The 18166-nt window shown below is 36.2% G+C and overlaps 1 protein-coding gene across 6 annotated transcripts; it reads right to left on the minus strand.

The window, feature by feature from the left end:
• Positions 1–1384: 1384 nt before the first annotated feature.
• Positions 1385–15176, minus strand: LOC110115751 (RING-H2 finger protein ATL54). 6 transcript variants are annotated; one of them, XR_003700197.1, is made up of 4 exons: positions 14096–15176; positions 9868–9945; positions 2925–3004; positions 1385–1928 (listed from the first exon to the last, which is right to left on the minus strand). XR_003700197.1 is itself a non-coding variant. In XM_028693325.1 (2 exons), the coding sequence occupies exon 1, from the start codon at positions 15108–15110 to the stop codon at positions 14106–14108; it is 1005 nt and encodes a 334-aa protein (XP_028549158.1). In that variant the 5' UTR covers positions 15111–15176; the 3' UTR covers positions 2844–3004; positions 14096–14105. The 6 variants fall into 6 exon arrangements, 1 of the variants encoding a protein (XP_028549158.1); XR_003700196.1 differs by having other exon boundaries at positions 1385–2023; XR_002305378.2 differs by lacking the exon at positions 9868–9945.
• Between the last annotated feature and the right edge of the window lie 2990 nt (positions 15177–18166).

Raw genomic sequence — 18166 nt, forward strand, 5'->3', positions numbered from 1 at the left:
TTCTCAGCATTAAAGAGGAAGCAGTAGTAGCAGCTAGGTGATAACAATCAAGAGGAGCTGTAGCAGCAGGTAGGGGTGTCAATTTCGGGTCACAGGTCGGGTTCGGGTCGAATTCGAAACTGATCTGGCACTATTCGGGTCAACCCGAACATGACCCGTTTTAAAAAAATGGGTCAATTTTCCATACCCGAACCCGACCCGCTTCGGGTCCGAGTCAATCCGACATGACCCGAATGACCCGTTTCCAACAAAAGAATGGCTAATTTTCAGGTCAAAAACAGGCCAATCTCCTCTTTTATGGTAAAAAAACGGGTCAATCTCGAGTTGCCGGGTCAAAATCAGGTTTTCGGGTCACTTTCGGGTCAATTTCGGGTCAAAGGGTTAACCCGAACCAGACCCAATTTTTGAAACGGGTCGAAATGCTGAACCCGAACTCGACCCGTTTCGGGTTCGAGTTGACTCTAACCCAAAATTTTCGGATCGGATTTTCAGGTCGTGTCAAATATTGACACCCCTAGCAGCAGGTAGGTTATACTCAAGAAACCTTCCCTTACAATCTTACAATTAAATTTGCGACCTTTTTCTTTTTCATTGGAAAGTTTCAAGGACAAGTTTATAATCCTAGGACTCCATTGGGGTGCAGGAAGCATAGATAAGAGTATCCTAAACAATATAATCAAATAAATATATACTCTTTGATCTACAGTGCTCCTGTAGTTTAACTCCAATAGTTCTGAATATGTGAATGAATATACGTTAATGTAGCAGGAGGATTGTTTTGTTGTGCAGTAGTTATATTAGTATATACTAGGGGTGTCAATATTGGATCCGATCCGAACCTGAACCGGGTCGGATTCGGGTTGACCCCGAAATCCAAAATCAACCCAATTTGACCCGTTTTTTAATTAATTTAGGAGGGTTTTAAAAGATTGTTATGAAATAAGTAAATGATATTTCTAAAAAATAATAAACCTTGTTGCTCAAATTAAATTAAGCTTGATTTATTTTAAATTGGTTGAAATAAATCTTACCTTAATTTGATTTAGGTTTAAATAAATTGAATTAAATAAAAAAAATTTAGTAAAACATACCCGAAGCGGGTCAGGTTTGGGTTGACCCAGACCCCGGGTTCGGGTCCGAAAACTGACCAGTTTGCAAAAAAAATGGGTCGAGTCGAACATTGTCGGATCAGTTTCGGGTTAGACTACCCGAACCTAACTCGTGACCCGATTTTGACAACCCTAGTATATATATTGTGCAACAATTGTGTAACAGCAGGTTTATATTATACAATAGCTGATGTCTGTATATTGTGCAACAACTATTATAATCTGAAATTTGATTGTTTTTACTCTAATGATTTATATAGTAAAAATGCCTTGACTCGGTATAATGTACCGCAGCAGATGAATATATGTTGTATAACACCAGGTTTATTTAATACATACAGAAGTTTAGTGTGCGTTGCAGATTAAATAGCTATTGCATACAATAGCAGATGTATAGCGTATAACATCAGGTTAAACAACATTTATATACAATGAGGTGTACAGTGTAAAACAATTGATGTCACAGTCTAAAAACGAAAGAAGACTTTCATGTCCAAGCTTAGTTGAGACGTAGTTCGCTTCTTTTTGGGTGTCAAGTAGTGTCAAACCAAAATACCCAACAAGCATAAGCATTAGCTCTCCTTGAAAAGGAGGTGATCCAGTCGCACCTTCCATTACGACTACCTTGTTACGACTTCACTCCAGTCACTAGCCCTGCCTTCGGCATCCCCCTCCTTGTGGTTAAGGTAATGACTTCGGGCATGGCTAGCTCCCATAGTGTGACGGGCGGTGTGTACAAGGCCCAGGAATGAATTCATCGCCGTATGGCTGAGCGGCAATTACTAGCGATTCTGGCTTCATGCAAATAGCGTACAGTAGCTGAAGAGTTTAATTTGATTGTTTTTTAATACACCATTAGGTTAATGACTAACCAATTTTTGGAGTTTAAGATTAAGCCCTTTTGGGAGAACTATCTACAATAAAGATAAATATACGAATTTAAGACATTCATTCAAAATAAAGACAAAAATACAGATAAAGAAGACAAATCTATAGAATCACCTATACAGCTTAAACATGAATTTCATTGCTTTAAGGGGATATGGATGAAAATTCATAAGTGGATTATTGAATTTTCATGGTATAAACTTTTGACTGAAAAAATGATTTCATTCACACAAAAGAATCCTTAGCCGATGGCAAATATTACTGAGAAAATTTTGGTGATAAGACATTATCGCTTCTTCCCCAAATAAAAACCTTCTTCTTCAATATTAGCTACCATTCTTTGCCAACGATCCTTTTTTTTTTTCACCGTCATACAATCTTTGTTATCAGCCTTATTTTTCCCCAATTCAATTGCATAATTCTAACAACTAAACTGGAAGCTCGGGTGCTTGTAAAAAAAAGGATACTGTATGACAAGTGAAATTATAGGCATGTGTAATAAAATTAGGGTTCTCTTGATACAAAATATATCAAGATATCCTGACTGAAGTTCTTCTTGTCATCAAATTTTATGTTAAACTCTCACAACCAAACTAGGTAAGAATATAAGCTTTTTGTTTTGAAAACCAACAACTAAACAGTTCAGTTCAAATGTGTAACTAAGGCAGCCCATTTTGCTCTGAAATCATCAAAGCTAAAAGCACCTCAGGCAAATAATGACTCAGCCGCATTTTTCATAATAACAATAGGATGGAGAACAAAAAGATATGCCATGATTTCTAGAAATTTCTGTGTTCTGTCATTGTAAAAAACGAATCCAATCAAATAAACCTAAAGCAGCACGGATTGAATCGGGAAAAATAATTTCATCTGTTAACATTAAATTAAAAAAAAAAATACAAGAAACCCGAGTTGGCAAGGGACTACCTATCAGTACAAGTAGGAAAAGGGCAATCATTTTTTGTGCCTGATGCATCCCGCTCTAAAAAAATCCAATCAAGAGCCAGCTGAAAAGGAAATTTCAATCAGAGAAACAAAGACGAGGCAACAAGCTAAACAAGGAATTTTGTAAACTATTTGGAAATCCCAATTAAAACAGCTATGTTGGAAAGAAATTTGGTTTCAAGTTCTTTTTCATGGCTTACTAAACTTTTTAATACTTTTTGAAGACTAAAAAGATGTCAGATGAGTGGAGAATGAGTGTGTTAATTCATATTTTTAAGAATAAAGGTGATGAACAAGATTGTACGAATTATAGATTAAAAAAAAAAAAAAAATCTGCCAGGTTTTGTCCTTCTAGGGTGCTTTTGCAAAGCAAAATAGGTGCAAAAGTAAAATTTCAATGTACTTGAAATAGCATAAAACCTCAACTTTGACTGCAAATAAATCAAATAATTTTATTTATGCTTGCATCATCGTTCTCCTCACATCATGAATCACAATTCATAAAGCTCTGGCCTTTGGACCATTTCCTCAAATCGGACCAAAGATCATTGATGCCGCCTGAAGTTCTTCCACAAAATGAGCAATAGCCAATAGTTCATAAGTTTAGGCCGAACCTTCATCAAGTTTTTGAATTTTTGGATAGCATGCCGTTGTTTAATGCTGTGCCATTTATTATCTTTAGAGGGAAAGAAACAATAGATGGTTGTCTGGTTCTTGGACTAGCCCTGCCTCCATTCAAGCTACCATCAAGAATGCTATTAAGATAAAAACAAGGAAATGGAAGAATTCTTACAATCTCAAGGAAAAATTCCCCTCTATTTTCGGCTATCTTCCTTGATTTTTCTGGGCTGATTTTCACTTCTTGTGGCTTTGTTTGATGTTGGGATGATGATGTATGTAGGCAGTAGCCAACTACTTTTACCTCTTTCTTTTGGATTTCGGTTGTTGGGTGTTTTGTCCAGCTTGGCGATCAATTTGGAGCTTTAGGGTTTGGTCCTCGTGCCAACCAATTCTTCTATGGCTGGCCCTGTGGCAATCTTGGCTCATTATTCCTGATGGTTTTTTCTGAATCTCGATTGTTGGATGTTGGCTACTTTTCCTGAGCCCTCTTTTGTCCCGCTTCTCTCCCCTTTCTTTTTGTGCTGCTTGGAGATTGAGGTTGGGTTTCTTTTCGTCAGTTCCATGTTTCAGGTTTTTTTGTTGTATTTTTTGTTTTTATTTTTGGATATAATATTATAACAAGTTCTTTTTAATATACAGGCTTCGCCTTAAATTCCCCACCCCCCAACAACAACAACAACAACAACAACATCAAGCCTTTATCCCACTACGTGGGGTCGGCTACATGAATCCTTTTTCTCCATTGTGTCCTATTGTTTCATCTCACATTCAAGTTAACCATGGATCTAAGACTGAGCTCCTGAGATACTCCAACTGTCGCCATCATAGCCTTCCTTGAAGGGACTATAAATCATCGGTGATGCCTAAAGTTCTACCTCCTCTTGATTGACGATGACTCCAAGGTTTACCCACACCTAAAAGTTCGAGCACTCAAGCACCTCCATTGTCGTCATCAACGCCTTAAGTCATCCTTCTTGCTTGTTTTTTTGGGGAAATTTAGGCCAATTAAGGCAAACTCACACACATATAACATACGTAAGTTTCGAACCCAAGATCTCTTTGTTGGTAACCAAAGCTCCCATCAAATAGATCAAAATGAGCTGCATGTTTATTTCATCCACAAGTCCTTGAAGTGTTTAGCCTCAAATCCTCAACATTAGATATCCTTTAGATCAAATCAATATGTTTAGCTCAAAATTTCTCAAAAGGTTAATGTAATATGCTAGGTATTATAATAACTTAACTTGGACTGAACCGATCTAGGCATTATCTGCGGAACGAACTGAGCGAACACCTATCACCTTTACACGCGACAGCCAGCATGTGACACCTCATGCTCGTATCTCTCTTTCTCCAATTGCCTGAATGATGCGATTTTTCACAGCTTACATGATTCTCCAACCTTCAACACAAGCTGATTTAAGGAAACGAATTTCAGGCATTGTTCTAATGCTTCTATTGTTATTGTACTCCTCACAAATGTCGAGCACCTTCTCCCTTCTTCTGAAGCTCTAGCCACTAAACTTCTCCCTTCTCTTTTCTCTTCAGCTCTGTCTCTTGTTGTCACGGTCAGAGAAGATCCTCTACTTTCATCCTCTTTTGACATACTCCTTCACAACCTTTCTTTTCCTTTTTTTTGTTGGAACGAAGGTATCTCAAGAGTCTTCCTCCTTTCTCCTTTAACGGAAGACAACAACAACAACAACAACATCAAGCCTTTATCCCACTACGTGGGGTCGGCTACATGAATCCTTTTTCTCCATTGTGTCCTATTAAAAGTCAAATTCTCGTTTAAATCTAATAAAGAAAGGTCATTCCTAATATTTTCTAACCAAGTCTTTTTAGGTCGACCCCTACCTTTCTTAACACAAGTCAAATCTAATACCTCTACTCCCCTAAACCCTAAAGTAAATTTCAAATACAACATAAAATAATTGTCCTTATTATTGCTTGCCACCAGCCCGCACTCCGCCCGCTGCCTGCCACCGCCACCTGCAGCCAACTACCACCTCCGCCACCCACTGCCGGCCTCCAGTCACTACCGCTGACCACTGCCGGCACCCCCACCACCGCCAACCTTTGAATATAGGCATTATTGACTCCTTTCTTTTCAAGAACTCTCCATAGCACTTCTCTTGGAACTTTATCATATGCTTTTTCTAAATCAATAAATATCATATGTAGATCCTCCTTATTTTCTCTATATTTCTCCATCAAACCTCTTAATAAATGTATGACTTCCATAGTCGACCTACCCGGCATGAATCCAAATTGATTTTGAGAAACATTAGTATCACGCCGCAACTTATGCTCCATAACTGAAGACAACAACAAGGAATATACTCTTCCTATAAGCATATTGATTTTTCTCACATCTACTTTCTTCCACGATCTTGTTGAAAGGCTTAAGTTAATTAATTATTATTTAGTTTAGGTAATTATAACTCATATTTTGATAACATGATGTAACCATATTATAAATCTGATTTTTTATTTGCGATGGATCTTCTATTTTACAGTCCAATTGATATAATTAGTTAGACCTCAAGATAGGTTATGTATTTGTCATAGCTAAACTTAGAGTTGGCAGCATAGCTTAGATCGATATGGATAACAATGTTAAATGCTTGAATTCATATTTATAACTATTTGGTTTCATTTCTTGTAGGATTTTTGTTTGGTAGAAGAGTGCAATCAGCAACCAAATTTGAATTTCATGATGACCACAGTAGCAACTGTTATTTATTAAGGGATACTTGTTAGGGTATGTTTATAAGTTCCTTGATATTATAGTTGTCAGTCTTGCTTCTAACTTCATTTGTTTGCATATGCTATAGATTTTATTACTGCTCATAATGAAGGTATCATATAATAGATGCAACCTCATCTTAGTTTATTGTTGTATGAGCCCGTATCTATTAATGAATTGTTTGTTGTAGAGAATTTAATTCATGCATATAAGTTACACTAAATACAACACATGATACTCATGTTGTAAATCATATTGGTTAAAATAACCATGGTGACTTATATAATACATGTTGTAACTTATTTGTAAAAGCAATAGGCATCGTATACTTATATATAACCCAGTAGAACCCTACTGAATATTGGCTAGCCAAGCCAACGGGTTCAAATGTTGACTCTATGAGAAATCAGTAGATTTCTTTGAGTTGGTGTTTACCTTCCTAGTAGGGTGCTTGTAAAACTGACTATATATATATATATAGACATGAGTTGAACCTACTCAATGACTGATGGGTCATATAGAGGTATGATGATGCGTAGCGTGATTATATGTGCATAAATTAATTGATATTGCATTAGACATAAGTTGACATGCATATTTGCAACAACAACATAGCCTTTGTAGGAATCATGACATGTAACATTATTATTTTGATATATTGGTTGTCTAGTGTCACTCCTACTTTTAAATTGGTCATATGCACGCCCTATTCCTTTGTTGTTTATGCTTTAGTAGATAAGAGTTACTTGTTTGATTTGATTTATTAAACTCACTCGTTGTTGCCTCTTTTTATAGCATGCTCTGCTGGAGTGCCTAGTGGGTAATCAACACATGAATAGATCTACCAGTTGTAATTTATAGTAATATCTTTTTATAGTTATTATAGATTGTTTGTATGTTTAATTTTAAGAGTTGAGTGGTTTCATTCGGGTTGCCGAGTCAAAATCGGGTTTTCGGGTCACTTTCGGGTCAATTTCGGGTCAAAGGGTTAACCCGTGAAGAAAAATGATTCATGTAGCCGACCCCACGTAATGGGATAAAGGCTTGATGTTATTGTTGTTGGTGATGGTGATGGTGATTATAAAACATATCATCATATCCCTTCATTACGTTCCATATTGTCGGGTTGTACCACCTTCTGAAACTAGGGTGTGATAGGTATTTACTTATTTTTCTTGCATGTACTAGTTACGTTGGACGATGTATTGCTATATGTTGCAACTCAGGAATCTAGATTGAGATTATGATTTTTGATGATAGTAAAATATTATTGTTCTGTTAATTTTATTATTTCTCCAAGCATGTACTGGACATTTTTTGTTTGTTGTTTGTATGTTTTAATATTTCAGAAAAATCATACTCCAAATTTCTGAAGACTTCAAGATAGAGTATAGTAGAATTTCTTATAATAAAGTCTGTAAATCTTTATTTTTAATTTTTTTAAGTATGAGAGAGTGTGATTGTAATTCAGTAACCGTGCATACACACAATGGGAGAGAGTCGAAACTTAAAATTTTAAAATTAATCGTATTGTACGATTTGTCATGTTTTTTTTCCTTCAAAATGCAGTTAATCAAATCATGGCTTGCACTTTTGAAATGTTCGTACAATACGATGTTAGTTCGTACAAACGACTAACAGAATACGAAATTAGGTTCATCCACAATCATACCATATAAAGCGTGATTTGTATTAAATGTTCGAAATGTACGATGTTAGTTCATACAGACGACTGACAATGTATAAAATAAGGTTTGTACCATATGAGCACATTCAGTTTTGAACTGTTCATACAATATAATGTCAGATCGTACAGACGACTAACAGTTCATGAAATTAAGTTCGTATCAAGATTATTTGAGCTGTTCGTATAGACGATCCACGATCTGAAGTCGTTTCACTTGAAATTTTCAATTTTTGGATGATTTTTATTGTATTTCCTATATAATAAGTTTTAAAAATTGACACTTCAGACCTTTGCTGCGAATTTCTCTTGAGAGTGTTCATTGAGTGTGTGTTTAGAAGAGATTGTGAGAGATCTAGTGAGGGGGAGTTGTTAGGGATTCACAAGGTTTTCTTTGTATTAATCAAATTTCTATCCAAACTCCTCTGGAATCTTTTGAGAAAAGATTTTCAACATTGTGTCGAGGTTCTCTGCCTTCACCACGAGGATGAAAAAAGATGTGACGGTTCTTTGCCTTCACTAAGAGGGTGAAAAAGGACGTGACGGTTCTTTGCCTTTACCAGGAGGGTGAAATAGGAAATGAGGGTACGCTTCCATCACTTGGATGATGTAAAAGGTGTCGGTTCTCTGCCGCACCGGGTTGGTGGAAGAGAGTTTGTAAGAGCTTCTCTGCCTTGTTGTGGGGGCAAAAAAAGAGGCACTTTGATTTAGTGCAATACCTGGAGAAAGAGTCTCCATGGAGTGGACGTAGTTCAAGTTTGGACTGAACCACTGTAAATTTTGTGTTCTTTTATTCACTTTAAATTTTTCGTATTTTATTTTTCTGCACTTTAAAGTTTTGTGATTGAAAAATCTTTTAAGATAATCATATCTAAACATTTGCATATTCAAGGATCATTGCTTGAATTTTTTAGAAACGATTTTCGAAAATCCAAGAATTTTTTTTTTATAATCAATTCACCCCCTTCTTGGTTAACCTTGAGACAGTTCAATAAGGTCTAACAACCTACATGAACTTTCATTATATGCATTTATGATAGTGCAATAAAGTTTGGTTTTCTTCCGTTATTTACTCTGATAGATATTGCGTTTATGTTTATATTACCAATATATTTTTTTTTTCTATTGGTGAAATAAAACAATACGTAATGAAGAAAAATGATTCATGTAGCCGACCCCACGTAATGGGATAAAGGCTTGATGTTATTGTTGTTGGTGATGGTGATGGTGATTATAAAACATATCATCATATCCCTTCATTACGTTCCATATTGTCGGGTTGTACCACCTTCTGAAACTAGGGTGTGATAGGTATTTAGTGCTAGAATTTTTTTCCAAGATTGATAAAATCCAAATTAATTAAATGCTGGTTGGATTGAGAAAAGCCTGTAGCCAAATGAATAAGGAGAGCCAACAAAAATTAGATGCATCTGAGTGGGTTCATAAGTTTAAATTAGAGTTTTTGAAGGGAATTGGTGCGCCCAAGTGGAACCAAGAACGAGTGAGTAACCAAGCAGAACTAAGAAATCAGGGTGCCCAAGTTCAAGTCACGGGCCTCGCCAACTGGAAGGAATCCTACACACGTTTCTACTTTATATGAGGAGCAACTTGTCTGTTGTGGTACTTCTTCCAACCATTCTATCCAATGAGACCGAGTTTTAAGTTTCTTAACATTGTAAAGATTTTCAAATATAAGTTTAATCTACTGAACACATCAAATAACAAATCTACAAATTTCATTTTTCATAGCCAATCAAGTTGTGCTTCCTTAATGTTTCACTTCAAAGCTCATGCATAAAATAAGCACAATATAATATCTATAAGTCAAACTAGTATTGGAACTATCCACATTTAGAAAAGGAAAATCACACCTCTTATAATGGTTTATTTCATTGCAATTTAGAAGTACATAGATCCTTGCAGCCTTATATGCATCATCATCAATACACCTATGAGAATCATGTTTTGTTAAACTTTAACCAGAATGATTAAAAACTGTAAGTATCATCCACATTTCTTGAAACATAAATAACACCTTGGTTCAACATTTGACTCAAAATATGCACAAAAAATATAATGATCTCCAAAACCACATGAACTTCATAGATTGAGCCTTCAACATCTAACTTATCATGCATCTTTACAATTAAGTAGTTCATAGTCCTAAAATATGTAATTGACTAAACAGATGATTATTTTATAACATAAATTATTTTAGTACAAATAAAGTAATAAGTCTATGATTAGTACCTATAAAAGGGTTACATTCACTGATATATTGGGAAACAAACTCATCTTATAAAGTAGTTAGACTAACAAGTGCTTAATGGATTAAAACAATGACGGAGAAATTATCTCATAGGAAACACTTGTAGATCTCAAGTTTCCTATCAATCTTCGGAAAACAGCGAGAATTTTTCAGAAAAATTCACATAAAACCACCAAACAGTAGATAATTTGTATTATTTGATGAAAGGGAAACAGAAAATATCAAGATACAATTGATCTTCTATTCGATATGAGGAACTTTCTCTCCCAAATTTCTAGATGCCGCTAGAGCCCAAAGAAACTAAGAGATCTCAAATGTCAACCAAATTTAAGATGCCCTAACCCTAAGAAAACAAACTATTTAATACATAAAATCTAAAAGGAAATCTCTAAACAATCCCTACATTCAAATTTCCCTCCTAACTCCCACAAAAATCCTTCCTATATCGCTCCATGGGATTTGGGGCTTAGTTGGCGCATACAGGGAGGCAGAAGAGTTCCATCTCTATCCGCCTGAGCCGGTCCCATGTGGACCGGCTAGACCGGTCCAATGGACCGGTTTAACATTATCATCTTAAGTTTGCAAATGATTTCATCTATATTCTTCTCCAATTTCTTCTTGTAATCAACATCAATAGTGGTTTAGCGTATGTCCTTAAGGAATTGACTAAACACAATTAATATGTCACAAATTTGCTTTGATCACGGTAAGTCATGAAATGCAAGTAGCAAAAAAATTTGCATAAGCACAGGGCAATAATAAGATTTCATTGCATGGAACTTTGAATCATTGAAATTCTCACACTTAGCTAATTTTAAAAAAAAGTAAATCTGAAAATCTTTATCCTTTAATTAAAGCACATGTATCATCAATTTCATCATTTTGTTACTACGTAAGCTGTTTGTTTTAAATCTTCTCCCATTAACCTCTATTAATTCATGTACAAGATTCCTATGCAACCCCCAGTTAAGTATAACTTTCACATTATCTTTGATTTTATCCTTTGCAGCCATCAAACTGTTAAAAACTTAAAACACATTCTCAAAAGCATTTCTCTCTATATACATTACATCAAGATTATGTCCAGTATGATTGGAATGCCAATATAGCAAGTCCTCAAAAATACTCCACTTTGATCAAATTTTGTTCTTCTATAATATTCAGGATTAGTTTTGATATAGCATCGAAAAATTATCTTGATCGGGCATGAATCACGAGGCAAAAATCATGTTAGAAACTTCAAAAATTAAATTGGAGATCATATGAACTCCAATTTCAGCAAACTTACAGTCGAATTGAACGTCTCGGAAATATGAATCCAACGACACCAAATTCAACTCAATCCAAGCCCAAATGAGTCCAAATCAAAGACTCGAAGCACATTTGAAAGGTTCAATCAAAAATTTGGATTACCAAACAGTGTCCAAATATAACGTGCTTATAGTCAAATCGAGCGGCTCGACGAGACGAATCCAACGAGCCCAAGATCGTCGAATTTCGATATCATTAGAGCCTTCAAATGCCTGATAAACGGTCAACAATCAAGAGATTCAACATCGGCCGTCCATTCAAACCACTCATAATTCACCTATGATCTTCCTCCTATTTACTAACCATGCCTCTCTCAGAAAATTATAAATAGATCCCTCATTTCTCTTAAAAGGGGACCCCAAGTAAGAAGAGAAGAGAAGGAAGAAGCTCCTCCTCGACCACCGCCGGACTTTCATCCGGCAGCCAACTGACGCTGGAATCAAGCAAGGAGGCAAGAAGAGAAGGAAGAAACTCCTCCTCGACCACCGCCGGAGTTCCTCCTGAACTACAAGTGACGCCGGAGTTCCGCCTGAACTTCGGGAACTCCAAGTAGCGCCGGAGTTCCTCCCGAACTCCAAGTGATGCCGGAGTTCCGCTCGAACTCCAAGTGGCGCCGGAGTTGCTCCCGACCTTCAAGTGACGCTGGATTTCCTCCCGAACTCCAAGTGATGCCGGAGTTCCGCTCGACTTTCAAGTGACGCAAGAGTTCTGCCTGATCACCCAACATCGCCGGAATTTCAACAGCTGTTTGTAACTGAATTTCAACTCGAGAGTTGTAATATGATCATCCTCAATTTCAGGGACGAGTCAGCCATTTGTAACTTAAGCAAACACTAGTGGAATCTTATCAAATGGGCGTGGCCCCATGGTTTTTCCCTTTACAGGGTTTTCCACTTAAAAATACTGGTGTTTCTTTTTCATTCTGTTTGTGTGTTGGATATCCGTGTAATACTAAGACGAAAATTTTCTAACTCTATCACCGCGTATATTCTAGCCCACAACAAATTATTCCCCATGAAGTGTGAAAATGTGACTTTATGTAACATGAAAATTGAAGAAAATAGAAGGAATGCTACAACTCAGGAGCAATTTTCTTAAAATTTATCTTGGCTGGGTTTATATATAACTAATCAAGTATAGAAAATGTTGATAGCAGTCTAAACCACCACTTTAACTTGAAAGCTATGCTGCATTCCATGCAATAAGAGCATGCCAATTATTCATAAATACTATAGCCAAACAACATAATATATGGAATGTTAAGATAAGAACTACTTCCATACAAAAATTTCATTTCTTCACCTATTATAAGATAACACTTCTTCATTCCGTAATTATTTCATCATCAATCAATTGTCTTAAGAAAATATCCAAACTTCTTGCTAGACTTGTTGAGTCATGAATGATCAATAACAAAAGGATATATGATTGCTTCATGCACATCCATGAAGGTAAATTCACATAGCAATAAGCATTAGGCAATATAAATGTACAGTAGTTGATTATTCAAAAGAAATTAAGTTATTAGTACATATCCTAAGTCTAACATTCTGAATTCCATGTATAAATGAAGGATAGGCATGATCTAAGTAGTTCCGATCTTATTGTCAAATGAAAGTGTTATCATTCTCTCGAGGCATTGAGAAATTATTCTGCGTGGAGTCCGAACAGGGAGAACCGTTTGGACTTGTTGCTTATTCGCTGTGTATTTATAGCGTATTTGTAAATACTATGCAAATACTCTGCAAAATACTCAATTGTGAGTATTTGCTGATTTGCTGCATATTTACTAAGTATTTACAAATACTCAGTAAATACGCAACAATCCGAATGATTCTTTCCGTCCGGACTCCGCACAGAATAATTTCTCTGAGGCATTGTTTTCTAACATTAGAAATCACATGCACTGTAGCCTTCTCTGACATGCAATCTTTGAAACCTTATATCAATTGCAAGTAGAAAAACTTCGTTACATCTTTGTACTAACCTCTCACTACCCTGTTTGACTTAAAAATCAAACTGACCACACATAGAAAATTCATCAAAGAACATTTTTTCCTTCATAGCAGAACACGTTGGTGTTAACACAAATATCAACTTTCGTGATCCTTAACTCAAACTTCTTTATCATTCTTTTTCATTGATACATATCATCTTTTAACATTTAACCAAAGATGCCCCTGAATTTGACAACTACACCAATTTTTGGCTGAAATGCTACAATGTTGATGATTCAGTCGTAACTTGATAAGTAATGGAATAAAATTATATTTTGTTAAGGAACGGCCTATGTCATCAATTGCTAAAAAAAATTACCCAATCCAAACCAGAAAAGTGAAGACCGATCAAAGATAGCCCGAACGGTACTAAATCTCAAGCTTTGAGCACAAACTATTGGTATCAAAATAATTGTCATGTGAACCTTCTAAACTTAATAATTTCTACATCGATTCCTATAAGCTTGATAACAATCACTGGGAAGTATAATTATTCATCACCAGAAAAACAACAGAAAATACCAATCCTCTATCACAGTGGAAGAACCGAGCTGCTACGAGCCCGCCCATATATCGATAAGAAGAACATTCTCCCACTCCCAGACGTAGATCCTCCTCCAATTTCAGATGAACACTTTTGCTGGCAATCCCCTATGGAACTGCTACCCTGTTTACCCTTCTTCTCATTACCACCATCTTCATCGGAAAAATAATGTTCCTGCTCCTTCCTCTCCTCCAAGCAGTTCAATTCTCTATCTAGACTGATTAATAGATCACGTCGCGTCAACGAATCAATGGAGTTTGACCGCAACACCAGCTGCAACTTATTTCCAGGCACATTAGTTAAAGCCCGAAGGATAGAGTTCTCGGGGCAGTCCATAGTGGAATCAGTGACAGTTTCAACTCTGATTTCTCCTTCACTATCATCTTCCAAGTCCCCCGAAACCCTTCGGTCAGTTATAAGGGGATTCCCGTCTGGATGCATAGTGGCCGAACCACCACCACCGGAATCGGCGGGGACGATGACGTGAGCCCGGCAAAGAGGGCAGTTAATGTGGGCCCGAAGCCACGTGTCGATACAGGAGACGTGGAAAGAGTGGTCGCAGGCGGGTAGGAGACGAACGAGGTCGCCGTCATGAAACTCGCCAAGACACACGGAGCAGTCGGCCGTGCCGCCGCCTCCACCGGTGATGTACGGCTTCGTGGGAATGGAGATGATGGTAGACTCATCGAGTCCGACGGTGCGAATGCGCCACACGTGGTAATCTGCCTCGGAACCGTCAGCCTCTAAGGGGAGGTCGTCGCCGGAGGCAACACGGTCGACCCGGCGGCGGCTAACGAGAACGGTGTAGTAAGTGAGGACGAGGAAGAACGCTGCGGCGGCCGTGCAGACGGCGGCGATGAAGACGTTAGCGAAGAGACGGTGGCTGGAGGAGGAGGACGGTTGTGGTGGACGATGGAAGGAGGCGTAGCAGTCGTCGATGCAACCGGTGCCGTTTATTGCGTCGACGGAAAGGATCCAACGGCCGGTTGCCATTGCGGAAGCAGATACAGGGACAGCTTTGTGGAGAGTAAGCAAGCCCTTTCGCGGGGAGTTAAAAAAAGGTCCGAGATACTCTGCTCCTATGTCGGCGTTCGGAGGCAAGTGGCAGCAGCTGTTGTATATTACGTGGCAGTAAGTGGTTGGTGGTCGGGCAGTGTGAACAGTGTCGGTGAAGTGGATTTCCACGCATTAATGTCCCAAAAAATTTTCAATACCTAACAATACCGAGTAATACCGAGAAATACTCCGGCTTTGCTAGATATTGCTCGGTATTACTAAGTATTGGTCTTGATAGAGCTGTATTTATCGTTGTTGTCAAGCAATACCGAGCAATACCTAGTAATACCGAGCAATACCTAGCAATACACGAACATAACAATACCGGGTTCCGATCCGGCTCAGGTCGTCGGGCCGTGCGGTAAAGAGTAGGAGCACGTGGCGACATGTTATTGACGTCCGAATATAGAGTTACGTCAGGACATCGGACATAATAAAAATTCTAAGAGCAGACACAAAAAATTGAGCTAAGCACAAGATGGTGAGCCCAAAATGTTCTTAAATCATAGTATGTAACTTGAAAATTTGATTCAAAAGAATAAAAAATGAGAAAAATCCTGATGCTTGGACTCAGGATATGTTAATTATGCTGCCAAAAATCGAGAAAGGACTAATTTCCCATGCTTGTCAAATAAAACGTGTGAGGGGAAAAGCATAAAATTACAGGAATAACATCATCGTCCAAGGCAGTAAAAAATACCACAATATTAGAACATAAGGCACGAAAAATATCATAGCATCAGAGATCGAAATGGGCCACAACAGAAAAGGTGACAAGTAGCAAAACCCTCAAGAAGAAGTAAATTTCAAAAAGACTGTATGATGTCCATTGACAACTTCCAATAGCATAACCAAACATCAAGCAATAACCAACAACAACATCTACGAGCACCTCTAGAAATTTACAGCAACAACTGTCACAAATAAAATGATCCAGACAAATAAAAATTTCCATACATGAAACAGTGTCAAGCCAAGCAAAATTTTAATCCATGCTTTAAGAGTATCCCAATTTCTCCATTTAGAGATTTTCTACCTGATTGTTTTATTTTTTATTTCCAAAACAATGATATAGACACTACCAATATAGCTATCAAACTTCCTCTCAGTACGCTCTCGCTAAATACTCCGCTACATTAAATGTGTACTTTAACATTTTGGTTAATAAAATACATGTTATAATATTCATAACAATAGAATATGAGTTTATTGGTATTTCACAGCTCATTAAGTCATTAGAGAGAATATTTCTTACAATAAAAGCTGGAAAGGAAAAAAAAAATTAAGAAATATCACTGAGTTAAAATAACGTTAATTTATGTGTTAAGAATTATAACGATATGCATTTTTCGTTCTCTTAAGAACGTGGGATTATAAGAGCAAATGATATGATGGATATTAGTAACAACTAATGATAATCTACAGATTTAGGCTTTGTTTGGGACGGCTTTCTTACTACTTCATAAAGCAGCTTTTTAGTACAAAAATTAATTTTTTTGTACTAGAAACTTGATTTAAGAAGCAGAACGAAAGCCATCCCAAACAAAGCCTTAAATGTCGCTCGTTGGTGAAAGCCGGCATTGCCCAATGAAAACATTAATGATTGATGGTTGATATCAATTGATGGCATGTAGAGAGCTCTATAACTCCCAAAATCTAGAAATTAACTTCTTCAAAAAATTCTTTTGAATGTGAAGACGTATTACTTGTTTACATTTTTTGAATGAGCATTTTGAACTTTGATCATCTATATTCTCAATCATAATTCAAGACACTTCCTTAGACGATTATAATTTATCCCTTTGAACACCCAATATTTTAATATATCTTACTATCTTAATGAGCTCTAAGTGAGTGTTTTTGTGTTCGTTAGGTTCATCTCATCATTTCACCTATAAGAATATGAAATTCAAATATTATTTTGTTTCTCAAATGGATTCATAAAATTTGTAATATATATATTTTTAGTACTTGGCTTAGGTTCATTTAGTCTCAGATCAAAACATTAGTGATATCTCCAAGTCATCTTATTGAGAATAAAATAGAATTCGTGTGATACTATAGTCAATTTTATACATACGTTTATATCTTAAATAATTAAGTCCTTTGAAATCTAAAAATTGCATAATGAATTGTACTTAGATAAAATTTTTAATGACATATTAATTACCACTATTTTCATAATTTTTTAATAATATCAATAAGAGCTATCTAATTTCTTCTACAAATAAAATATTCGTAAAAGTAAATCTATTGATCAAAACATCAATATACATTTATAGTAAGTTGCTGATTTTATTTCATAATTTTAGTTTATATAATTTGTGGTTTTCTTTAACTTTAAAACTCAAATTGATAATAATTTTACTGAAGGGAATACAATAAATTACAATCGTATAAGTAATCGAGATAATGATCTTAATTAATTCTTCAAGTAAGTTAAAAATTTTGTCTTTGAATTGCTATTTATTTTTATATATTATTATACTATTAAAATGTATTTATTTTTATTTTCATATGCACTTGATTATTATTTTTTCGTTATGCATGTAATTTATATTAATATGTTAATCGCTATAATTTTTTTTTTCTTAAACAGTATATGCCAATTCGAAGCCCAAATGAAAAAAATTGATTAATGTATTTTTAAAATTGATAGTTTGTACCCCATAAAAAGTTTTGTGCTCCACCACTGACTATTGACCATTAGAAACATTGATAAATTATCAATGATAATTGTTGATGAAGGAGAGGAATTATACAAATCCAAATGAATGATAATGGAAAAAAGGGAAGAAAAACACTTGTGCTAAATAATGAAGAAGAAAGATAAACACCTACAAGCCTAGGGTGTATTTAGATGATTTATTATGTGCGGATGCCGAACGTCGCACATACCTCAATGAAAATGTGCCACATCACTCCGTACTCGATATTGCGGCTCGCTGTTGTTCGACATCAAGCTCGGTACTGCTCAGTATTCGATGATATGG

Source organism: Dendrobium catenatum, unplaced genomic scaffold (assembly GCF_001605985.2).
Source record: "Dendrobium catenatum unplaced genomic scaffold, ASM160598v2 fragScaff_scaffold_262, whole genome shotgun sequence".
Lineage (NCBI taxonomy): Eukaryota > Viridiplantae > Streptophyta > Magnoliopsida > Asparagales > Orchidaceae > Dendrobium > Dendrobium catenatum.